Source organism: Seriola dumerili, unplaced genomic scaffold, assembly GCF_002260705.1.
Source record: "Seriola dumerili isolate Sdu_G_001 unplaced genomic scaffold, Sdu_1.0 BDQW01000088.1, whole genome shotgun sequence".
Taxonomy (NCBI): Eukaryota; Metazoa; Chordata; class Actinopteri; order Carangiformes; family Carangidae; genus Seriola; species Seriola dumerili.
The window spans coordinates 5850821-5873434 of record NW_019174343.1 but is presented as its reverse complement, the minus strand read 5'-3'; the positions used below and the strand labels follow the sequence as shown (position 1 = coordinate 5873434).

General features: G+C 40.9%; 1 protein-coding gene across 5 annotated transcripts in view; it reads left to right on the top strand.

Moving 5' to 3' along the window:
- The window catches only part of LOC111221529 (neural cell adhesion molecule L1-like protein), a 66679-nt gene that overhangs the window by 18167 nt on the left and 25898 nt on the right, over positions 1-22614 (top strand). Inside the window, exons 1-9 of one of the 5 annotated variants that reach the window (XM_022744960.1) lie at positions 7157-7441; positions 16898-17095; positions 18499-18516; positions 19331-19439; positions 19665-19855; positions 20483-20605; positions 21727-21897; positions 22181-22207; positions 22382-22493. In XM_022744960.1, the coding sequence (XP_022600681.1) occupies positions 16996-17095; positions 18499-18516; positions 19331-19439; positions 19665-19855; positions 20483-20605; positions 21727-21897; positions 22181-22207; positions 22382-22493 (851 nt within the window). In that variant the 5' untranslated portion in view covers positions 7157-7441; positions 16898-16995. Of the gene's footprint in view, positions 1-7156; positions 7442-16897; positions 17096-18498; positions 18517-19330; positions 19440-19664; positions 19856-20482; positions 20606-21726; positions 21898-22180; positions 22208-22381; positions 22494-22614 lie in introns of those variants that run through there. The other 4 variants (XM_022744961.1, XM_022744962.1, XM_022744963.1 and 1 more) reach the window with 4 other exon arrangements.

The window sequence follows — 22614 nt, the reverse complement described above, 5'->3', positions numbered from 1 at the left end:
CGACTGCTAATTGTAGTCACACCAGTTAAATAGCCTAAATTAGCGATCCTTCTGTTGTGTTATGCATTTAAGCTGAAGTGTGTGATTGTTAATATTGGCTTTTATTTGAATGTGACTGCCACTGATGATGCATTTGCAGCCAACAGTTTGTTGATTTGTTTGTTGTTCTGTCTTGTCAGTGTCAGAAATTCCTGATATCTCAGAATTACAAGTCTGAGTCTGACTTGAATTGTTTCCGACTCAGCAACTCATAATTATGGTTTAAATGATACGATGTGAATGTGGCATAAGAAATGCAGCATTGATATCTTTTTTGCTAACAGGACACTGTTATTTGAATAAACGGTACTCAGTATTTTTACATTTCATTTTTTTGGAAAACAGTCAGGGATTAGTTAACGTGTATATATAGAATATGTAAACACAGGTGAAAATGATTGTATTGTTTTTGAAATGTCTGGAACAAAGAGAGCTCTCAACAAGAGTTGATTTTTTGCAATATCACTTTACAAATGCACATAGGGGCTCACTGCATACTGAGATCAGAGGTCCACAGCTAGAGAGCAAAGAGCTGCTCTCTGAGTCTGTTTTTTTATACAGAATAGTGAGAATATAAGGGAGGGGCTGTCCCACAAGGGTCACAAGTTTATTGCTAAAATGAGCAACTTACTGCTTGCCTTGTCTGGACTGAGGTGTCTGACTTCCAGTTCCTGTTTCAGTGGCAAAGATGCACAGGAAATAAGTCACACTTTTGACACGTAACAACAGAGTATAAGGGCACAAGGTCCAGGTTTTTAAATAGCTTTGGACTCTGGCATGTATAATGTGTGCAGTGATGCGTTCAGAGTGTTGCTACAACAGATGCCGGCTGTTGCAATTCACAAACTGTAACAGTAACGTTAATGCATATTTTTTTTTTTTTACCACAAGTTGCGGCAGACCTGTTGCCGCACCCGCACTTTCTGCCGCAATTCCACATGTTGTTGTTGTTGTTTACTGTGCCTGCCTTCTTCTTCTCTTTGAGTTTTAAGTCACTCTAGAACGCTTGTAGGGTTATTATACTCATCATCTGCGTTATCGTCTTTATACCATAATACTGGTTGAAAGAACTAGATTTTAAAAGGTAGTTGTGCAGCTAAGTCATAAATTGGCGTAACAATAAATTTTTGGGAAAAATATTGCAGTTAGTTCTCCTCTATGTGACTTCCAGTACAACAAACAGCAGACCCTCCACCCACACACACACAGAAAACACAAAGTGGTATACTGTCTTCAGGCAGAGCTTTTGATGTTAGCCTGACAAAGGCACCAACTCCAAAAGCCCCTTTCACTGGATTTTTTGTAATGCCCCATGTGTCCTTTCAAGTTGTGGAAAGATAACTTTCTGGGTGTGCCTCGTGTTTCAGTTTGAAGCAGGCATTTGTTTCATTTGTTCAAGCATCCTTTCAAGTGGCACCAGCTCTTAGAAACACCGAGAGCTTTAAGCTCTTGATTCGTGACACACTCCACATCTGTCACACTGGTTTGATGGTGGGTAGATATTTCATCATACCTACAGTACAATGTCCCGTGGTTACTTTTCCTGTTTTATGGTTTGCTTCAAAGTTCTGTCACTGCACTTTACCGCTGGTGCACGTGAACAGTAAAACAGTGATGGAAGCCAGTCATTTTTATGATTGGCTGTTCAGTATTGCATCTAATGAGGAAACTGTACCTGCTTTGCCCCAAGTCGGCAGGTGCTGCTTTATTCTCATCCATAAATTTCTCTGCTACCCTATTATTTATTAAGCTGTCCGTGTCGTGCACGAGGTTGTAGGCAAATGTCGGGTTCTTGCACTTCCTCAACAGACCCCTCCAGACACAGTGAATTATTTATGAAAGATTGATTTTAAGTTTTATAAACCGCTACTACCCCGAGTCCCAGGTATCCTGGAACATATGTAGCATAGAAAATATAACTAGACACTGATAAGCACATTCCATCAAGTGAAGCCAGAAGGGATATTTGCATGGAAGTACGGTTCCTGGTGTACTTAATAGAATTGTGCCTGTGGGCTACTATACCTGACATGGGCTAATTGGCTATCAAGAGAGGCTCTGAGAATAATAGGGCTACAGGGTTCCCACCAGTGCACGCTGCTTTTATCAAAAGTAAAGACAAGTAAGAATTATGTGGCGCTGTTGCATGGTAGTTTTTATCCTTTTTTAAATGGATAAATTTTAAGGTAAATATTGGAGAAACAAGGCTCTCCCATTGTTGCTAAGGCTGAGTAACATCGAGACAGTGTTGTCAGCCCACACACACACTGAATTGGATGTGCCAGTGTTCGTTTTATTTGCTCAGTGAGGATGAAGTTTGAAAAGTTGTGCAGCCAGCCTATTGACAAGCACGTCTGTGTAAAAACACACACACACACACACACACACACACACACAAAAACACACACAGAGACGAGGCCTCGCCCACACCACCCCCATCCCTCCCCACACACACACACACACACACACACACACACACACACACACACATCTTTAATTCGTCTTAAATATTGGTCTGCCTCCTCGCCTCTTGCTGTGCGTCCATGTGAGACCGATCCCGCCGACATTTTCCACCGCAGGATTAACTGTGTAGCGCGACGGGCTGCTCTGCCTCAGTGCTCCTGAAGGGCTGACCCCGAGATGTGTGTGTGAAAAGGTGGCCAGCAGGGCACTCCTTAAAAGGCTGTTAGATCCTTACTGCTTATTATGAGTGGGCGTGCAACTAAATTATCTGTCCTGCTTTCCCCTTGTCACAGGACTATAGGCGGAAAAAAAGTTATTTTCCGGAAATAATTAATCCTACTTGTTGGCATAATAATATTGAGGCGAACACATTGGTAGTGCCTTGAGTGTTTCCAGATGAACCTTTTCTCTGACAGGTGGGCTGCTGCTGATGAAGATGATCATCTTCTCATTTAGCTTCCTGCCTGCAGGATTTTCCATTAAATTACAACTGAGCCCCCCTCTCAGGAGAAGGGGATTTGATTCAGACTAGAGTGAACACTTGTGTGAGCAGATCTGCGCATATGTGAGTGTATGTATGTGTGTGTGTGTGTGTGTGTGTGTGTGTGTGTGTGTGTGTGTGTGTGTGTGTGTGTGTGCATGTTTGCACACACTGTCTGTGTGCCAATGTGTGTATGTTGATCCCTCCAACCATTTGGACGGCTGTGTGTCCAGGGTGTATCTCAAAGCAGAGCCAAGCCTGGTTACCATGCCTACACATTTTACTGAGCGACACCGCGTTTATCTTAATGAATTCATTATTCAGGCTTATATTTGCCTCTGTATTCTCTGTCAGCTGGGTACACACTCTAAATAGCTGTGGAGTAAAGGCCTTTCCCATTGCTAAAAGTGACCTGGGGGAAATAGCTTATTGATTCTTGGGGGAAACATGATTAAATTGAGTTCTAAGTGGACACTTCATCTGAACTTGTCTACAGAAGAGAAGATAAGAATCTATAGGAGCCAGTCTGCTTTTGTCCAGGTTCTGGTCCACTATTTCCTCTTTGATGTGCTTGAATGAATCCCTCCTGTCTGTTTTCTTTTTAATTGGCTGGCCATTTTTGTTAACTGTGGGTTTGAATTAAACATATAATCTTGGAACTCTTACTTTTACTGCACTTTTGACACCTTACAACATTTTAAACTCGAATCATGTCCAATTATAAGTACATGGTTTTACTGACAATGCAAACATGAATAGTTTTAATTAAATCAAGAATATTTTACACAATGGTTTGTGCTGTCTTGTAAGAGACAGCATTGACTTGTTTGGTTACCACTATAGGTGTTGCCTGAGAAGGAACAGACGTTGTTGTGCACATTGTGTTCAGTAGGTGTGCTAATCAGGAGACGAGATCCCCTGATCACTGCCATGATCGCTGAGAGCACCATCTGTGCTTCACTGAGGGCCGGCAGTCTGACTGAGAGAGCTGGAGAACAGTCTGGTGCAGTCTCTCTCCTGTCCTCACAGGGCTGCAGTCAGTTGTCTTCACTGTAAACTATTTTACAGGCTAGATTTGAAAGACCTGGAACCAATTAACACTTGCTTGCAGACACTTTTTAAACCACACCACTATTACAATATTAATCATTTTGTGTAGTAGAAACCACAGAATGTGTGCAGCCCCCCTCCTTGGATATATTTTGAGTTATCTGTTCTTATATATGTATTGTTTGATCAGTTTCTTTGTAGTGAGCCGCGTTGAATAAATCAGCTGTCAACACAGATCTGGAAATAATTGAAGGGACTATTAAAGTGCCATGGATAATGGAGAACTGCACATAAATGTGGGCAATTTCATTGCAGGAATTTTGTCTGTTTTTCATTTGCAGTCACAGGTCATAAACTGCACAAGTCCCAACAATAATGACAATAATGTGCATGTTCTTGCTGAGTTCAAACAGAGTTGCAACTTGTTTGTGATGGAATTCCTAAAGTGTGACCTGAAATGAATGTGTGACTACATCATCGTGTAGGTTGTTGCTGTGAACAGCTCCACAATGCATCAACCCAAGAAAACTTTTCATCAATGAATGCCTGAGTGATCAGTGTGAAGATTGGGGCACTTGTTACCATGGCAACACATAAGACAACCATACACAGAAATGCACCGGTGTTCATATTGATTCAGAGTGCAGAGAATAAAGCACATGGTATCAGCCAAAGGCAGGTTGCCTTCCTTCTATCTGCGGGTGCCAGGTTAGAGGCTTATTGACTGTTTTTGACAGACTGAGTAACAGACGACTTTTTGGTGAAATGGGCTTTGTGCCCAAAGTTCAATTAAAAGCCTCACACTGGGTGTAGCCAGCGTATGTGCCAAATGGTGAGAAACGTGTAGATCAGTCTTCCTGCTTTCTCAGCAATCTGCTTGTCCTCGAGGAATATTGATGACTTTACCTTAACTCATTTTTTAAATCTCCCTTTAATGCTTTAACATCCGTCTCCACCTGACAGCTCGAAGGAGGTGTTTGGGTATCACGTGAGCGCATGCTTTGGAAACACACAGCTACATTTTTGAGTGAGGCCATGAACTATGGGTGCGACCACCTCCATTTTTCTTTTCTATAGCTCTCAAAGCAGTCAGTGGGGGAGCAACACATCTTGAGTTTTGAATGGGCATGATGCGGTTTGTGCTTCCTTCTCATTTGGTCTGACTTGGCTCTGGGGGGCCAGTGGGTCAAGAGAGCGTTATTTTAATTCCAGTGACACAATATGGCGGCAGACCTCTATCTTGTAGTGGTCAGATAACACTTTGTGATAGCTGCTGGAGGGAGATTTACACGTTTTCTGTGAGGGTGCAGTAGATTACCTCATTTTGAATTGAATGAGTCCTATCCAAGTGAAGTCAAGAGTGAATGCTCAAAACTGTATCAGACAGGCAGATGTGACAAATGACACATCAGGTGCCAGTGAAGCATGGTGACAGCAGAAAATAAGCCGGTTGAATTTATTAGAGTTTATAGAGTTACTCGATCTGCTTACTCTTTCTCCCTGACTTCCTTTATTGCATTTTAACAGTTGGTTCAAAGTGTGAATAAATGTTTGCCTTCTTGCCCCTGTAAGTCATGTCCAAATCAGTGAATCAACTGGGCTGAAAGTGTGAATGAGCCAGAGTAGCAGAGAAAAAAGGGGAAGAGGCTTTCCCCGGGGCAGTGCCCAGGACAATGTCAGGTTTGTCTGGCCCGAGTGCATGAACACTAAGCCTTTCGGAACTGGCAGCCCGCCCCGGTACCTACCCATCTCCCCTAGCTTCCAGAGCTGTCCAGCCCCGGAGCACTAAGCATTTGTGCAAAGTTCATAAGGCTTCCCTCTGTTTGTGTGGCCATAATGGCAGCTCCATCCTGTTGTAGCTCAAAGAGTGCTTATGGGCTCTGAGGGCCTGGCGCTGACGCTGCAGAGGCGTGTGAGTGTTCTCAGTTACTGACTTTGGCTGACTGCTCTCATTATGAAAAGACCAGTGTAACCCCCCCACCCCCCCACCCCTCCTGCCACCACCCCCCAGTTCCAAATCTCAGCCTCGAATATCACTTTTTCCTTCATCATGTTCTCCGTCTGCCTTTTAAACCTAATTTGCTAAATGAAAACCTCAAGCTAGATTAAATGAAAAGCCGGTTGATTCACTTCAGTCTGTTTATTTGAGCGAAGAAGCTGCGTCTGTATTAAATCAAGATACTTCACAAAAAAATAATATAAAATAAATATATTTAAAGAAGTTGCAAAATAGCAAAATACATCTGTTCAGTACAATCTCACCTATACACCATTTCCCAACTGTCAGCATTTGTGAGGCCCGAGTGATAATAACCTTGTTATTCGTGGCTGCCAGTTCCGTCGACGCAGCCATGCCTTCGGTTGGTTTTTTCACCACGGTTACGACCCACATCAGCATAATTCAACCATGACCCTCCTCCCCTCTTTCATTTTCTGCCTTTCTCCCCGTTAAAACCCAGAGCCACAGACTAGGGTCCACACCATACATCATCCAGACTGGGGCCGCTTCCTCCCATCCCCCCACCCTCCTCCGAGTGTCGTGGGAGAGAAACTGCGGTCTTTTTTTTTTTTTTTTTTTTTTTTTGGGCTGGTGGAAGGCTCTTATCGACAGTCTCAGCACTCTCAGTGCACTGAGCTTTCCCCTTGACATGTCACCCAACCTCCACTCAAGTCCATCTGTATAGTCGTGGAGCCGGGTCCCTGTTCACCAGTGTGGAACAATCGAGTCCACTTGAATCCAGATGCATATAAAAAAAAAAAGCATTGGTTTTTCAACCACATATCCTCTTCCAAAAGGAAGATAAAGGGGAGGAGCATGCTTCAAAAGCTCCAACAGCACTGGACTAATGCTGGGCGACAATCTTCAGCAGTCTTAACAATTAAGGAGATTGTTACTGGCTGACAGAAGAAGATTTCAGCAGGAGCAAAACTCAACAGATTTACACACAGCAGGTGATCTGTGCTCCCACCCACTACACTGCTCATATTTCCTTTTTTCCCCTCAATTGATCATTGCAAATAAACACTTTACATTCAGCCTTCAGGTGCACCAAACATCTTTCATGGTGCCGAACGGGGGGCGAGATGGAACTTGCATTCCACCACTCTCCTTTGTACACACCCGGTGAATAGCCTTTAGATCGGGCTTTGTGGGAATGATTGTCAGTGGCTTAATGAGCGTCTTTGCCAAGCTAGAGGCTTTGGCAACATATGTGACTACAGTGGCTGCGCTCCTGTCCGTCTCCAGCCTGTATGACACGACACACAACGGGGCTCAGCACTCTCCATTTTTTGCAGAAATCTGATTTTACCCAACTCATGGTTTCCATTCTGTTCTGGATTTTATCACCTGGAAAGGAGCGGTGTCTCCTCCCATGGGGACCAGAGCTGAGAGCGAAGTAAAATCCTGTAAGTAGTTTGTAGTTTACGAGGATGTCTGTAAAGCTGCTGCAGCACATTTGGGTTAAGCATGTTTTGGTCTTTCCACATAGAGGACACACATTGGGAGATTTTCTTCCTCTAAAAGCAAAAGGAAAATCATTTGCTTATGATTTGCGTTTTAAAATAGTTGAAATGTTGTTTTCTTGCATAGTTTTTTGTATATGTAACATCTGACATTACAGTTGTTTTTTTAAATAAAACATTAATTTAAAAAAAATAATAATTTATTTTAAGTGAAAATGTCAGCATTTTGTGGTTGTTTCTATCAGGTTCACTTTTAAAGAGTTGCAGCCAAATCAGCTCTATCACTAAACAAAGTTCTCTTCTACGCTTTGCAACTCCAAATAATTGTCACAGAAAAATCAACAGTTTATAAGACTGAAAATGTTTGCTTCATGAGTCACCATCGTTCTTAGTTACTGTGATGTCTGATAAACATCTGAGGCTGAATGAAGCTTGAATCCATCTGAGTTATCTGGAGCTGTAAATGTGGGATTTTGATTTAATTGTAAGGAGTTTACAAAACATGTCCATGTAAGTTTAAATAATACATCTGAATTTAATGTATATTGATTAACAAACAAAGAAATGAGGTCAATGAGATTAAATGATCAGTCGATTTATGGACAAGTTGATTCATTGTAAGTACGTTCTTAAGTAAAATGTCCAGAATTCACTGGTTTCAGTTGAACAAATGTAGATATTTTGCTGCTTTACTTTTTCTTTTATGATACTCAAGTAAATAGTAAAATGGTTTTGGAGTGTTGATCTGAAAAATTCACGTTGGGCTGTGGGAAATAGTGATGGCATTATTTCACAATTTTCTAATATTTATGAGTAAAAACATTCGATCAATTAATTACAAAACAATCGTCAAATGAATCATTAATGAAAGTAATTGTTAGTTACAGCTCTAAGTCAGATTAGTCATACAGTTCAAAGTAAAAGAAAAAAAATAATAATACACCAATCGCTCAAACTAAGCGATTCAGACCAAAGCTCATCTTTTGTTCCACAGGATGAATCACGGTTTAATTACATTCTATGTAATCTAGGTGATTCTGTTGTCATGTTCTCAGGCTCCATAGTTTATTAATTCAACCTCAAGAAGCCTTAAGCTTAAATAACGGTCTGCTGTGATATAATACTGTGTCTGGATCATTTCCAGAGCTCTTGCGAAACAAATACAGACGGTATTCATTTGAGTTCATTCTACCTCTCGCTTCTTGCCAAAGCAAATTTACATGAAACTGAACAGCAGCAGTGATGATTTTCAAACTGACCCTGAGGTGCATCACTGTAGACCTCCAATTAGTTTTATTTAATAAGCCATTTACTGTGGATTGAATTCTTATAGTATGACATTTCTTGTTTCAGATTTGTGTGTGATTCTGTGTTCAACATCCATGTCACTCACAAGGGAAAAGAATACAGTATGCACATACAGAGTTGTACTGTAGCTACTACCCCTGTTTGTAAGTGAAAGCAAACCAATTAGGTTAATTTCTTAGTCTTGCAAGCATCTTGCTTTGTTTGCTTTTTTGTTATAAAAGAATACTAATGATCTTAATGTAAGTGCACAGAGAGAGAGCTGTATTTTTATTTTTTAGAGGAAGAGTCCGTGACGAAGATACTGAAAATATGAAAGTTCACATCCCTTTTCTCTCAAATGTGCCTTTGAATATCAAACCCAGTTTAGTTTCTTTTAAAATGTGGAAGATTTTAACTGTGGATGCAACATTGATCAGCATCTTTTCAAGAGGTTGCGAGTTGATGACAGTTTTGCTTTGAAAACTATTTAAATTATTGCTGGCTGTTGAAAGTTGAATCAACATTTAAAGGTTCAACATTAGATTGAATGACTTATTGGGAGCGTCTTGTTTTTGTGTCTACAGACCATGAGAATCCAGTGTAAATACTGAGATTCTGGCTTGTCATATTTGAAAATCTTAAATCTTAAGCGTCTGGTCCTGAGCTCACTCCATTCAATTGGTCTCAACACAGCCTCATCTCGACCTTATTAAGTGATGGAGAGGCACAGGAACTGGGCCACATATCCGACAGCTGTGTCAAACAGCTTACCCAGAGTAACACTGTCCAGATGCTCCGCTCTCGCACAGAACAGGAAATTCAAATTGCTGAATTAGAGTCAGCGCAGAACCTTTCATTTCACAGGCTGAAATTATGATTTTTTATTTTTTACTGTATGTATATTGGACACCTGAAGGGATTAAAAAAACGGATGAAGCAGCAGAGGTTTTTCTGTAAAAATGTGCTTTTTTTTCTGCAGCTGTGTGTGTGTGTGTTGTAGGACATAGGAAATTCTTGGTTGTTGGCAGAAATAAATTGCTTTGGGGTCTGATGGAGGTAAGGATTTGGGATATAAGAGCCATCGATCATGTCTCGCTGTGGCACAGTTTCGTCTGGGGAAATTGCCGGCATCAGTCAGACAAAGTGAACGAATGTGGAGAGAAGCACCATGTGGTAGTTCACGCTCAATAATATTCCAGTCCTCGCAGTCCCAACTTGTGAATTCATCTCTCTGCCGGCTACTCAGCGAGGATCACACACTAATGTGATTATTGTCCTGGGCAAGGGGGCACTCCTGTGGGACTTCAAAGAGAGCAGATCAGAGGGAAAATGAAGAAAAGCTGTATGCTGTGATACAGACAGGTGCACTGCATTTTATGAAACCTTTTCTTTTGCCTGAAACATATTAACAGGTTCAAAGTGAGGACTCTGAAAGGATCTGTTATGTAGTTTTAATATCATGTCATGTGACATGCTCTCATGGATACTGTTTCCATTCTGCATATATGTTATGCAACAGACTAGAGTTAAAAGTCATAATCCGAAGCAAAAACAATGGTCAACTCTGATATGGAGAGACTACTGCAGGTTTTATTTAGTGCAGTCTTCATTCCTGTTTTGCTGGAATATTCACTGCAGAATTTCATATTATATGGAGACAAACAGCTTTCAGACATGCAGAAGAGCAACATGTTAGAGGCTGGAGGAAGAATTCATGCTCTTTTGAAAAGATGCAAAGCTGTTGGAAAAATGCGCATTACTGACGAGATAAAAACCTCTAGAGGTTGAAAATGTATTTTTTAAATGAACTACATCTCCGGTCAGGAACACATTGCCCGCGTAGTGTGTGCATGGCGGCTGCGAAACGTCTTGGTTTTCATTTCAGCGCCCATGTTACAGTGGACAAACTGCCTACTCGCGTGTCTCACGCTTCCCGGCTGCGTCGCAGGATCTTGAAATTCGGCGTTTCCCAGCAAAAATAGACAGAGAAAAGACCTGTTAATAGTCTTATTGACATCATACCAGCAACATTACATAAAACTGACACTTTTCACTATAGTTTCAATGTCTAGGCTGAATCTGAATTTGTCACAGACATGACCAACCATTCTAGCAGCTGCATGTGGAGACAGTGACATTTTACTGACATTTTCTGTGAAAAAGAAATCAGGAAATAATTTATAATGAAAAGAAATCCAACATTCAAGTAGACAGGTAGAGCTGGCAGTTCAATGATGCAGCAGACACACACACAAAATGTGTGTTCCCGATGTTACATACACTTGCTCCAGGGCTGGTGACAGTATCATCCTACTATAGTACTTTGTGCAGTTACATAAAGCTGCTGGGTCACTGCGCAATAAACGTAGTGTAGCCCACTCTCTCCCGGGTGATGAGAGTTCATACGGGGTCATGAAGGTCGTTCTTCATTATTTTATAAAGAACACAGGGGTCAGACCCTGAACAGTTCATCAGTGCAGCCTCTCTATATCTGTCTGCAACTGAGCCCCATTCCTCCACAGCTGAGAGCCTCTCCTCCGTCCTCATCCTCCTCCTCTGTCACTCCTTCGCCCAGCTCCAGGTTCTGTCCTCGCAGCATGCTAAAGCCACAGACCTCTGAAATATTAATGTTGTGATAATGGAACTGTCATGCTTTCTGAAGTGCAGTAAAATCGAGCCAAATCTCAATTAGACAAGCATATTATCTAATATTGCTCCCACTTCCTAATCTCATTTAGTGTCTTGTTTCTGTTATGTCTCCCGCCCCTAATATTTTAATAATAGATGAATTGCATTGCCAGGCTTGTAGCAGAATACTGAACATCCTTATTATTGCCAAAGGTCAGAGCAGAATCTAGTTTGAATTCAGAAGAGCAGTGGAGGGTAAACAAAAATCTCTAAACAAAGGGAAATTCTACATAAAAAAAAGTTGTACCTTCTAGTTCTTCTAACTCTGTTTTTCACTGGGAGCCAGGCAGTGTGTCAGATGTGCGAGCTAAATGAGCAATTGATTGGACAAAAAAGAACAAAATGACGACCGAGAAAACTGCGCGCTCATTACACACATCAGAAGCTGCACAAGTCAATTGCCGCTTAGCGTTAATCAGCTCGGTCGTTGTTTTAATTGTTCTTGAATGATCAAATAGGAATCAGTGTGGAGGCATTATCAGGAGCGTGGGGGTGGGGGTGGGGTGTGGAGCCGCTGTCTTCCCGTTTCAGGTCTTTAACGAAGAGAATATTTTAATCCGGCCAGACAAGACGAGGATCTGCTTAATCCTATTACAGGCTTGCACATTAAACTACAGTAGACCCACACTTCTCTGCCTGTTGTCTTTGTGTGAGAAAGGAGCAGATGGTGCCAACTCAAGAGCCTACTGTAGTGAACTTGGAATGGTTGAGCCTGGACCCCACCCCAGCCCACCCCATCGCCAAACAACACATCCACAAGTGTGGAGAATGTTCTAGGAAAACAACTTGTTGTCGTTATGGTCATTTTGTTTGAGTCCTTGCTCTTACATTCCTCACAGTGTGCGATGCGGTTTATATATCTGTACATTTGTTTATGGGTCACAGTGAAAGTGTGACGCCAGACCAGATGGCTGAACTATAGGAGTCAACAGAAAGAGCTTGCCAGTTGTCTAGTGGTGTGCCAGGATCGTTCCCTTAAGAAAAGGAAGTGAAAGCTGCACAGTAATCACAGATGCAGAATTCAGTAGCCTGAGGAACAGCTGAAAGACTCTCTGAGACGCTAACAAAAGAGTAGAGATGAAGCAGGGCTGAGCAGTATACAGTCAGTGATAAAAAAAAACAGGTTGCCATAGAGAATTTCCTTGAAAGGTGATTAGAAATATATTGCTGCATTGCACATGACAGCACCAAACGGTATTCCATAACCAGTCATTTGACAGTTTTTGAGAGGTAGCAGCCCAATAGGTGATCAGTTAAGCTCACTACATGCTACTGTTTTGATATCAAAAGTCAATATGGGAGAGAGACGAGGACTCCCTCTGAGGAAACTGTTGCTTTTGGCAAAGAGCGTTACAGCTCAACAGTCACAACAGCCTCACATGTAAAGATCAGTCCTGGATATAAACAAGGTAACAGGACGTCTGGCTACTTAAAAGTCCAGCTTGCAGACTCAGTGGATAAGACAGTGGACAAGCTGACGGCTGATGTTTACTGTCAACAAAAACTAAAAACCTGTGTCAGCAAAGATTTAAAATACTACAAACTACATTTATCATCTGATGTGTCACCATCCCATAAAGTACGCAGACTGCAGGCACCTATACTCTCAAACAAATAGACACATCCCTGAGAATGAATAGATACATCACACTTGTGTTGTGATCATTTGCTGCTTTTCTGCTGTTTTACAGAATTGTAAACTGTATCTTTGGGGTTTTGGTTCTGTTGCGCAGACAAAATGAACAAATTGAAGATGTCATGGACTCTGAGAAATTGTATTGGGTGTTTTTTTTTTTTTTTTTTTCAGAATTATTTTACTTTTGTACATTAAACGATTACTAGAGAATATAATCAACAGATTGCTCAATTATGAAATGAATGAGTTGCAGTCTTGTATCGCACACGCTTTTGCTCTTTTGATGGCAAAAGACATGGTTCTTATTAGGGCTGCAACTAATTATCAGTTAATCTGCTGCTTCCACTTAATCATTTAGTGTATGAGATGTCCAAAAAAGAAAAAAAAGAAAAAATGCCCATCAGAGCATCTTTGTTTTGTCCAACAGTCCTAACTCCAGATATACTCTGTTTGCATTGAACTGTGACAATGAAAAACAGTAATTTCTCACATTTGAGAAGCTCAGACCAGAGAATTTTTGACAAACTTGTCTTCAAAAATGACTGATAAGATTAACCAAAGATAAAAATGGGTATTCTTCTATTGTAATTGATCGATAGGTACCATTGTAAATGAGGGATTGTAACTGATACAAAACAGAGCCAAGATACAGGTTACCTGACGTTTCAACTGACAGGATTTCAGGATTTATACAAACAAGACAAGACCGAATGTTCAGGTTTATTTTTTGAGATGATTTATTTATTCAAATAGATTCACTGTCTGCAGCTCATGTAATCAGTTGCTAACTCTACTACAAGGGAATTTTAAGCTGAAGAGAGTCTTCAAGCTCAACATAGTGGCTTAATTTATACTGTGATATATATAAATATTAATTGAAAAAGTTACAGTGTTGTGTTGCCAAAGCAATATGTAGCTCATAACAGGATTTATTAAATCTGGGAGTTAGAAAACTGTTTGAGCAGCTTTTCATTGTGGCAAACGCATTAAAGATGATGGGTGAAATTAGGTTACAATGCCTTTGCATCAAATTGGTCCACATTCGAAAGTGGTTTGGTCTTGTTTACAAGGGGAAAGTTTGTCAGAGAATGCTCTACATCTGTCACTCAGAGACAGCTTTAAAGTATGGAGGCAGATTTTTCTTGGCACACATCCCTTCATTTCCCTCTCTGTGCCCCCTCCTCGGTGGAGCTTCTGTCCCCTCTGAGTCTTGGCTAAGTAAGGTTAGGGTTCATATTGGCCTTCCCACAGTGAGCAGCTTTTAACCTCCTGCCAGCTTCATCAATCTCAGGCTGGTGCGATCGCTGCTGAAAGGGGCGGGGATTAAGAACAGCCCGCCGGTCTGTAAATCAGCCGAGCTGGAGGAGGCCTCTCTCGTGTACATCGTATAGGTCCAACACCCTCTGACTTCGGTGTAGACATTGTCAGCAGTTAAGCTCTGAGCGGACCTCCCTCAGCCAGATGGCCGAGTTGGTTCTCAATAAATGTTTAACGAGGGGAGAACAAATTAAATCAAAAGGCAAATGATCAAGCACAGTTTGAACAAAGTGTAATCCATCTAAGGTGTTGTTGGGTTGGTAAAGGATTTTGGCCAGCACAATAGGACAATGAGAACACATTGTCTTGTGGGAATTGTAACCCCCCTCCGCCTCCTTTTAACCAGGCCAATCTTACCAACAAAGCACAAGCCAATTAGCACAAAGCCCTTACCTTTTGATTTTAATCTGTGTTTAGTAGCATAAATCACTGTGTCTGGGAAAATGTGAAACAAAGGAAAGCCTCAGGCATTTCTGTAGATGACTTATAACCAGTAAGCCTGGATTGTGATTGAATTGGGCGGATTTACGTTATGTATAGCACACTCATAGTCCCGAACCTCATTGGCGATGCTGTTGGTGGGCGGGGCAGGGGTCACAAGTTGGTTCAAAAAGGTCAATATTGAGTCACAGACGGAGTTAATACCATTACCATGAGGCACGGTTGAAAAGTTCAGAGTGCGTGTTCATAGTTCACCCGATAAATGAAATCGACTCTTTTGTTCTCTGGTCAATTATTCAATTACATCTCTTGAACAGGAGTTTGACCTCCGTGTTTCCTGTTGAGTTTGTTAAAGGCAGTAAGAAGATTAGGAGAGAGCAGGCGTCAACGTGAACGGCAGGCTCTTCTTTCTAGACGTTACACAGCTGGGTGCAGATGCACTCGTTACTGTACAGTTCATATCTTGATTACAACTGCTTGACAACACACAGATGCTATCTTTGACATTAACTGGTTGCCCTATCGACACTAATACAATCAATGTGATTACTGGACTTCTATCCTCCTATCCTTTTCATTACTGTATTTACTCTCTCTAATTGCTTTTAGTTATATTGAAGTATTTATTCTCTTTATCTTCAACTCATTTCTGTCCTACCTCTGTCTGGCCTTACTGTAGGGCTTTCTGTTGTTATATTGTTGCTATATTGCCACCTGAGCCTCTTGCTCTGGTATTGCTTTGTAAACTTTGTTTTTAAAGGTGCTGTAAATGAAGTTATTATTATTAATATTATCCTGGTGATGCTCTGTGCATGTTAAAGGTCCCATATTTTATATATACATATATATCCATAAGAAGATATATTTGTGGTTTTAATAATGAAAATGAATGTAGTTTTATATCTCCTCTTTAAGGCTTCTCTCTAAGCTCTGGTAATAACAGTTTAATCAGCCAATCAGAAGCCTCTATAATATTCTGAATTTCTTGTATGTGATGATTTGGCACTATACAAATAAAATTGAATTGGATTGTGTTTTATGTCTAGCCCCTGCAACCCAAGAGCATTATTATGATTTAACATTTCTCTAAAACTCTCATGTTTTGCCATTATTTCTCTTTTTGTTACGACGGTGTATGTTAGCTGCTGAGCTAATTAGCACAGCGTGACCTACCGAGCTGGGTCACAGCCAACACAAGGAAGACTAATGAACTGACACCCCACAGGGTTTCACAGAGCACACACACTAAAATTCCCATACATCGCTCTTTTCTGGCCTCCTCCCTGCTTCATTTCTGCACTCCGGACCGATCATGTGCTCATTATGGTCCACACTCTGGTCTGTTAGCTGGAAAATGATCCAGAGCTCTGTGCTCTACTCAGACGGCTCACTCTGACTGTTAACTATATATGCCATTTATGCCTCATACCCCTCAGGCACCGATGTTTGCTGCAATAATAGATAAATGTGTCGCTGCATTGTTAATCTCTTTGAGTTATTGTTATCAGAATCATGCAGGCACTGATCAAAACAGCAGGATGATTAAATCGGCCAAATAGTGCCTCAGCTCTGACGGTGATTTTGATTTCAATCTTGGCTATGTTTTGGAATAAATGCCTTTTTTTCCGTCAGTAATGTTGAACATCTGCCATAAATTAATAAATCCACAGGCTTCTCCATTTGTTTATTTATTTATTTATGTCGTGGCATGGAAATTACACTTTCTGCTACACACTTCCACAGACATCAAACTACAAAACAATTTGAGTCCCGGGGGAGGGGGGATGATAGGAGGCTTTAATGTGAATATTCCTTTGTCACAGCAAAATTTGAACTAACGCAGAACAGAGTCCCTGTTGATGCAAATGAAAACGTGTGCTGTGCCTGGTTATGCCTGGTTATGCCTGGCTGAGCAGAGAGCAATCAGGCTCCCAGTCACGGGGGATTTGTTGTGCTTGGGGTTTGCCTCTCTGTCTGCCAAGCGCGTGGGTGGATTCATGGGGCCTTCTCCGTCTGTGCCGCTCCCGCAGGTACAGCATCTTCAGCGCGCCAGAGAAATGAACTGAAGACGTGAAGAGGAGAGCGCTCGTTTGTTGACGTTGACGTCCGAGATTTACAGCGGAAAACCATGAGGTCGCAGAGGAGGCCGGGAGCAGTCGCCGTGCTGGGCTTGATCGCCTGTATTTGTGCCTTTCATACGAACACCGCCATTGACATCCCACTTGAGGGTGAGTGCCGACTTGCTGACTAATTCACACATGTTCACAAAGGATGCAGGAGGGTACATGTTTGTCTCAGTGACTGCTGTAGTTAAAGGGGCAGTCAAATTTCATATTTTGTAAGTGCATATTTTCTTATTACACTTGCACTGTTAACAGTTTTCCCCTTTGTATCGAAGAAGTTCCTATTTAAAAATGATTTGTCTTTTAGATCCAGATAAACAAGGACAGGAGGAGTCTGAAAAGAGAAACGTTGTTGAATTTGCAAATTATAAGTAATGTCAGCACCACAAACAGCATTACATCCACAAGGTCTCTCAAAGACTGGGTCAATAAAACCAAAATTGTCTAGATAGATGGATAGATACAGTAGGGTGTGAGTGAGATCAGACACTACTGGAAGAACATGCCTAAAAACATGATTTTTCGTAATGTGGGTGAACTAACCCTTTAAATCATTACTCAAACACTGTAAAACATTGTAAACTGGCTAAAGACCTGAAGTCAACGTTGTGTTCACGACTTATTTTTCCTGCTCGAAGACGTAAACTAGTTCCCATCATATACATTTTCTTCAGGTTTTAACACTCTGCTAATATGCTAAGCATGTCTCTTTAGTTTAGGGAACACTTTACAGTTCAAATCATCATCTCAAGTCACAAGAAGAAGGAGAACTCTGTTCTGAAATGACTCTAATAATAAAAAGAAGATATTTTCACTTTAATTAACATAAAATGAATAAAACTTATATATTTACATCCCGTTAATGACCAAGGGTGAGTTGATTAGACTAAATTTCTGTGTGGTGTTTTACAATATCACAGTTAAATAATGAGATAATAGACACTTAATAAACTCACATTACAGGCAAATCGAAGAGCCAGGAAATGGTGCAATTTATAAACAAGGAGAGCTTGAGTGTGAGGAGTATCATTATTTTTCATGCTCATCCTCAGAGAACCTGTCCTTGGATTAACTTGAAGTGCATTCATCGAAGTGTTGAATAATTTAGAGACAAATATATCACACCACAGAGAACTGTTAAAATCATCAAGTATTCTGTGAATGGAATAGATAAATCTGCAGCTATTATGTTGTTTGAATCAGGTTACTTTTGTCTCTTGTGTTGGATCAGTGTGTGTCCCTATTTCATTGAGAACACATATCAAATCTCTCCCTCTAAATAATTCATATAAACATCTCTCAAAGGCTTGATAAAGAACAGTTCAAGCAGGTTTTCTGAAAAGGCAAAAGCGTTTTTGGGGCTTAGTGACGTCAGAATAGCTTTTTCATTCAGTCTTCTGTGGTGCAATACTAATGTGTGTGTTTAAAAGGGTTTGTGTACGGAAAATACTTGTGACAAGGCTATTTCTGTTTTGTTTATTTTCCCCCTGCTGCCGTGGATTGTGTAGTTTTAGGTCATGTAAACAGTAAGTTCACTCTGCCATACTGTCGCTGGTATTAGTGACGACCTCAGCCCTGTCACTTAATCTCCTGGCTCGCTGTTGAGCACAGCAGCAGCTTTGCTTGTAGCCATATGTATTGGATCTGATTCTCATGTGTCATCAGTCGTGTCTCCGTAACACTTGTATCTTAGCTTCTAAGACTCATGTCATTTGCTTTTCCTTTACACTAAATCGTCCTATAATCACACATACTCCATCTGTACCACATGTCACAGTTCTGTCATCATGAGACCAGATGAAGAGTTTTATGCCAAAATAAAAACAATCTAACAAAATGAATGAATCATTTAAACAGCAAACATTCAACTTTATCGACAAAATCTAAACAAAGTATATATAGATGTTTATGTAGTTATTTTAATTTAAATTATTGTCATATAATGTGTTTTGGGATAGAACTCTGCTTATAGCCAGTAATAAAACTCATAGTGCAGTGGTTTCCAATCCGCAGTCACAGGGTCCCAATATGTTTAAAGACATAAGAAAGGAAGAACATCAGTTTTTTGAATTCTTGTTTTTCTTATGAAATATTGGGCACTTTTACTACTTCAGGCTTCTTAACTTTCCAACAAGTGAAGTTACTTTTCAGTTGAACTGCTCACGCTTATGTCCTCACTGAGGCCTCATAACCTACGATCAGTAGTCACAAGAAGCCAGGGTTGGCAACCACTGCTGTAGTATCATCTTTAATACGATGTACTTTTGAATAGAGTTTCATTATTGAGGCCCGTGTTATATTTTGCGCATCTCCATGCTTGCTTGTCTGTTTGTTGCCCAGTTGAGCAGCTGCCCACCATCACAGCTCAGTCACCCAGCTCTCTCATCGCCTTCCCGTTTGATGAGAGCTTCCCCGTGACGTGCGAAGCCAAAGGGAATCCCGAGCCGGAGTGAGTACCAAGCCTTGCATCACTTCAGATGGGAGGGGGAGAGGATGAGAGAGCTTGTTAGCAGCCAAACAGACACTAATAATAAACAACAACAAAAACAACAGTTGGCCATTGAGATGATGTACTGTATTTTGTCGCTCTTGAGTTTCTGCACCGGCTTTGGAAAATGAGCATGCTGCAGTCTGAGTATGACTTGACATTTCAATACTGGCTTTCTTTATGTAGATTCAGATGGACAAAGAATGGCCAGGAATTTGACCCCTTTCTAGACCCCCGGCTGATGAAAGAGGAGAATTCTGGGACCTTTGTGATACCCAATAATGGGAACCTTACAGAGTACCAGGGAACCTATCGCTGTTACGCCTCAAACAAACTGGGGACCGCTATATCGAAGGAGATTGAGTTCATTGTGCCCCGTGAGTAACATACATGTATGAGTGTGTGTGTGTAGATCTGTGTCTGTGTGTGTGTGTGCAGGGTGCTCTGTTACAGTGCTTTCAAAGTGATTCAGGGCCAGCAGTCCTGTGTAATGACTGCACCTCTCCATTGTGAGCTTTTCATTGTATTGGACGTGGCAGAAAGTCGTTGAGGCTCCCGAGCGCTCCACCCCTCGCAGCATCTCATCTATAGCTCTGTATTTGAGAAAGCATCGAATGCGATCCGGCCTCTCCATCATTTCCTTTGCTACATTTTTCATTTTGTTCCCATGCACAATAAATCCTCAAAAGAAAATTCACCACACAGGGGGAGTTTGACTAAATTTGACTGGGCCTCAGCCAGGCTTCTCAGCAGTGGTGACAAGCCACACACAGTAGTCACAGTGATGTCTGTTTTGTTTCTGGAGGCCAATAACTGAAAGAAAAAAAAAAATTCCCATAGAATTCAATCTACTGAATGATGCAGAGCTCAGGAAACACATGCTCATCACAGAATTCAAGAATGATATTACTGCCATCTGCTGGAGCGGGAGAGAACTGCACAGCTGATTTTATTCATTCTTGTCCGACTTCATTGATTCACTGTTGGTTTTGTCTTTAATCTAGATGTTCCAAAATTTCCTAAAGAGACTCTGGATCCTGTCGTGGTGGAGGAGGGCCAGCCCTTCACTTTAAAGTGTGACCCACCTAAAGGCATACCACCTCTGCAGATCTACTGGATGACTATCAGTAAGTCATACATTTTCTTGATGATAAATGAATAATGGTGTATGTGCAAATTGTTTCAAAATGCAAATTTAAACACATTTTACATTGAGACAGCAAAGTATTTCAGCTTCTCAAAAAAATTATTTTTCTGATTAATCCCTTGAATCTCAAACTCATGCTTCGCAGACCAACATTGCTCTGACTCACAAATCTTTATTTTAAATTTTAAAATCACACACATAATAAATATGCCAGGCTCAAGTCTTAGTTTTCTTTAGTTTCAACCAAGAGCTGATACAGAATATATTGCATGTGTGATGGCGCCAGACAGTGTGGAATAAGATGATTTTTCCAAGCACTAGTTGCATTTACCTAATTAAAAGAATAAAACAACAATGTAAAAATAAAAGTAAAAGTACACACAAAGAATTTTAAGTAAAATGTACTTAAAGTATCAAAATAAAAGTCCTGGTTCTGCCTCTGTCCCCTATGACGGATACATTATTACATGTGACATGTTTAGACTTATACTGATGCATCAGTGTGTAACAGTTCACTGTTTCTACTTTATATACAGTTTGATAGTTAAGTCAGGTGATTCCCAACCTATGGGGTAAATCTTAGGGGATGTGTGATTATTAATGGGGCATGAAAGAAGAAAATGTTGCTACACAAAGTTGCTTTGAGAAATATTGGAAAATTTAACATCTTTGTGCCTCAAAAGAAAGAAACTCGTCCTTTGGTGTAATTTCTAACAACTCATGCATTTGTGACAAGAGGCCCAAAGTAGACACTGTCACGAGTCCTGATTGAATATATAAAAATACATAGTATTGTATAAAATGTAACTAGTTTTTACGCAAAATCTTAATCTGAAATGTAACTAGTAGCTATAGCCGTCAGGTAAATGTGGTGGAGTAAAAAGTACAGTATCTCCCTCTAAAATGTGGTGGAGTAGAAGTATAAAGTAACATAAAATGAAAATACTCATGTAAAGTACATCAAATTTGTACTTAAGTACAGTAACTAAGCAACAACCAGCGCAGGAAAGCTGTAGTATTCCTGACTGTTAAATGCTCTGGTTTTTATGACCAAAGTCACAGGATAAGATCTGTCCAAACCCCTCCTGTGTCTGTGTTCAGATCTCCAGCACATAGAGCAAGATGAGAGGGTCTCTATGGGTTTGAACGGAGACCTTTACTTCTCCCACGCGGTGGAGAAGGACAGCAGGAGAGACTACTGCTGCTTCGCCGCCTTCCCGAGCATACGCACCATTGTTCAGAAGACTGCCATGTCTGTCATCGTCAAGACGAGTAGGTGTCACTACGGCTCCTTTGTCTTTACTCGAGTGCTGTTTTCCTCTCAAACCAGCATGACGCAAACTTTGATTTGTTTTGAGAGCGTTGATCATTTCCAACATGTTCATTGATGTCCACGTTCATAGCAACACTTCAAAAGCCATCCAGGTGTCATGCTGTCTTGTTTGTGCATCTTCTCGGTTTTATGTTGTGATTTTGATCTCGGCGATGTTTGTCATGATGCACCCATGTTGTCCTCATGTTCATTGTATTTTTGTCTCATCCGCCTCCATTTCAGAAAAAAGTGACATGAGTCCTGAAACTGGTAAGTTTTCAGAATAAAACACCCCTGTGCTGTGAATCGTCTGTAAAGAGCTGTGTGCACAATGCAGGAGTGTCAGTATCAATCTATAACATATATTAAAGTGTAGCCTTTAGGAAACTGCATTACACCTCTGATTTGTATCACACGATCTAATTCTCTGCTGTACTTCCTTAGCTAATGCAATCCTGGAGAGAAAGCCCTCTCTTCTGACGCCCTCTGGTGACAAATCACAGACACAGCTGGTCAAAGGAGAGGACTTGAAACTGGAGTGTATTGCTGAGGGAGTGTAAGTAACACTACTTTTTTTCAATAACTTCATTCTCTTACAAAAACGAACCAAAACTGTTTTTGAACTGACATAAATGTAAAACAGATTTTAGGCCATTTTATGCTGTTAACCTTCACTG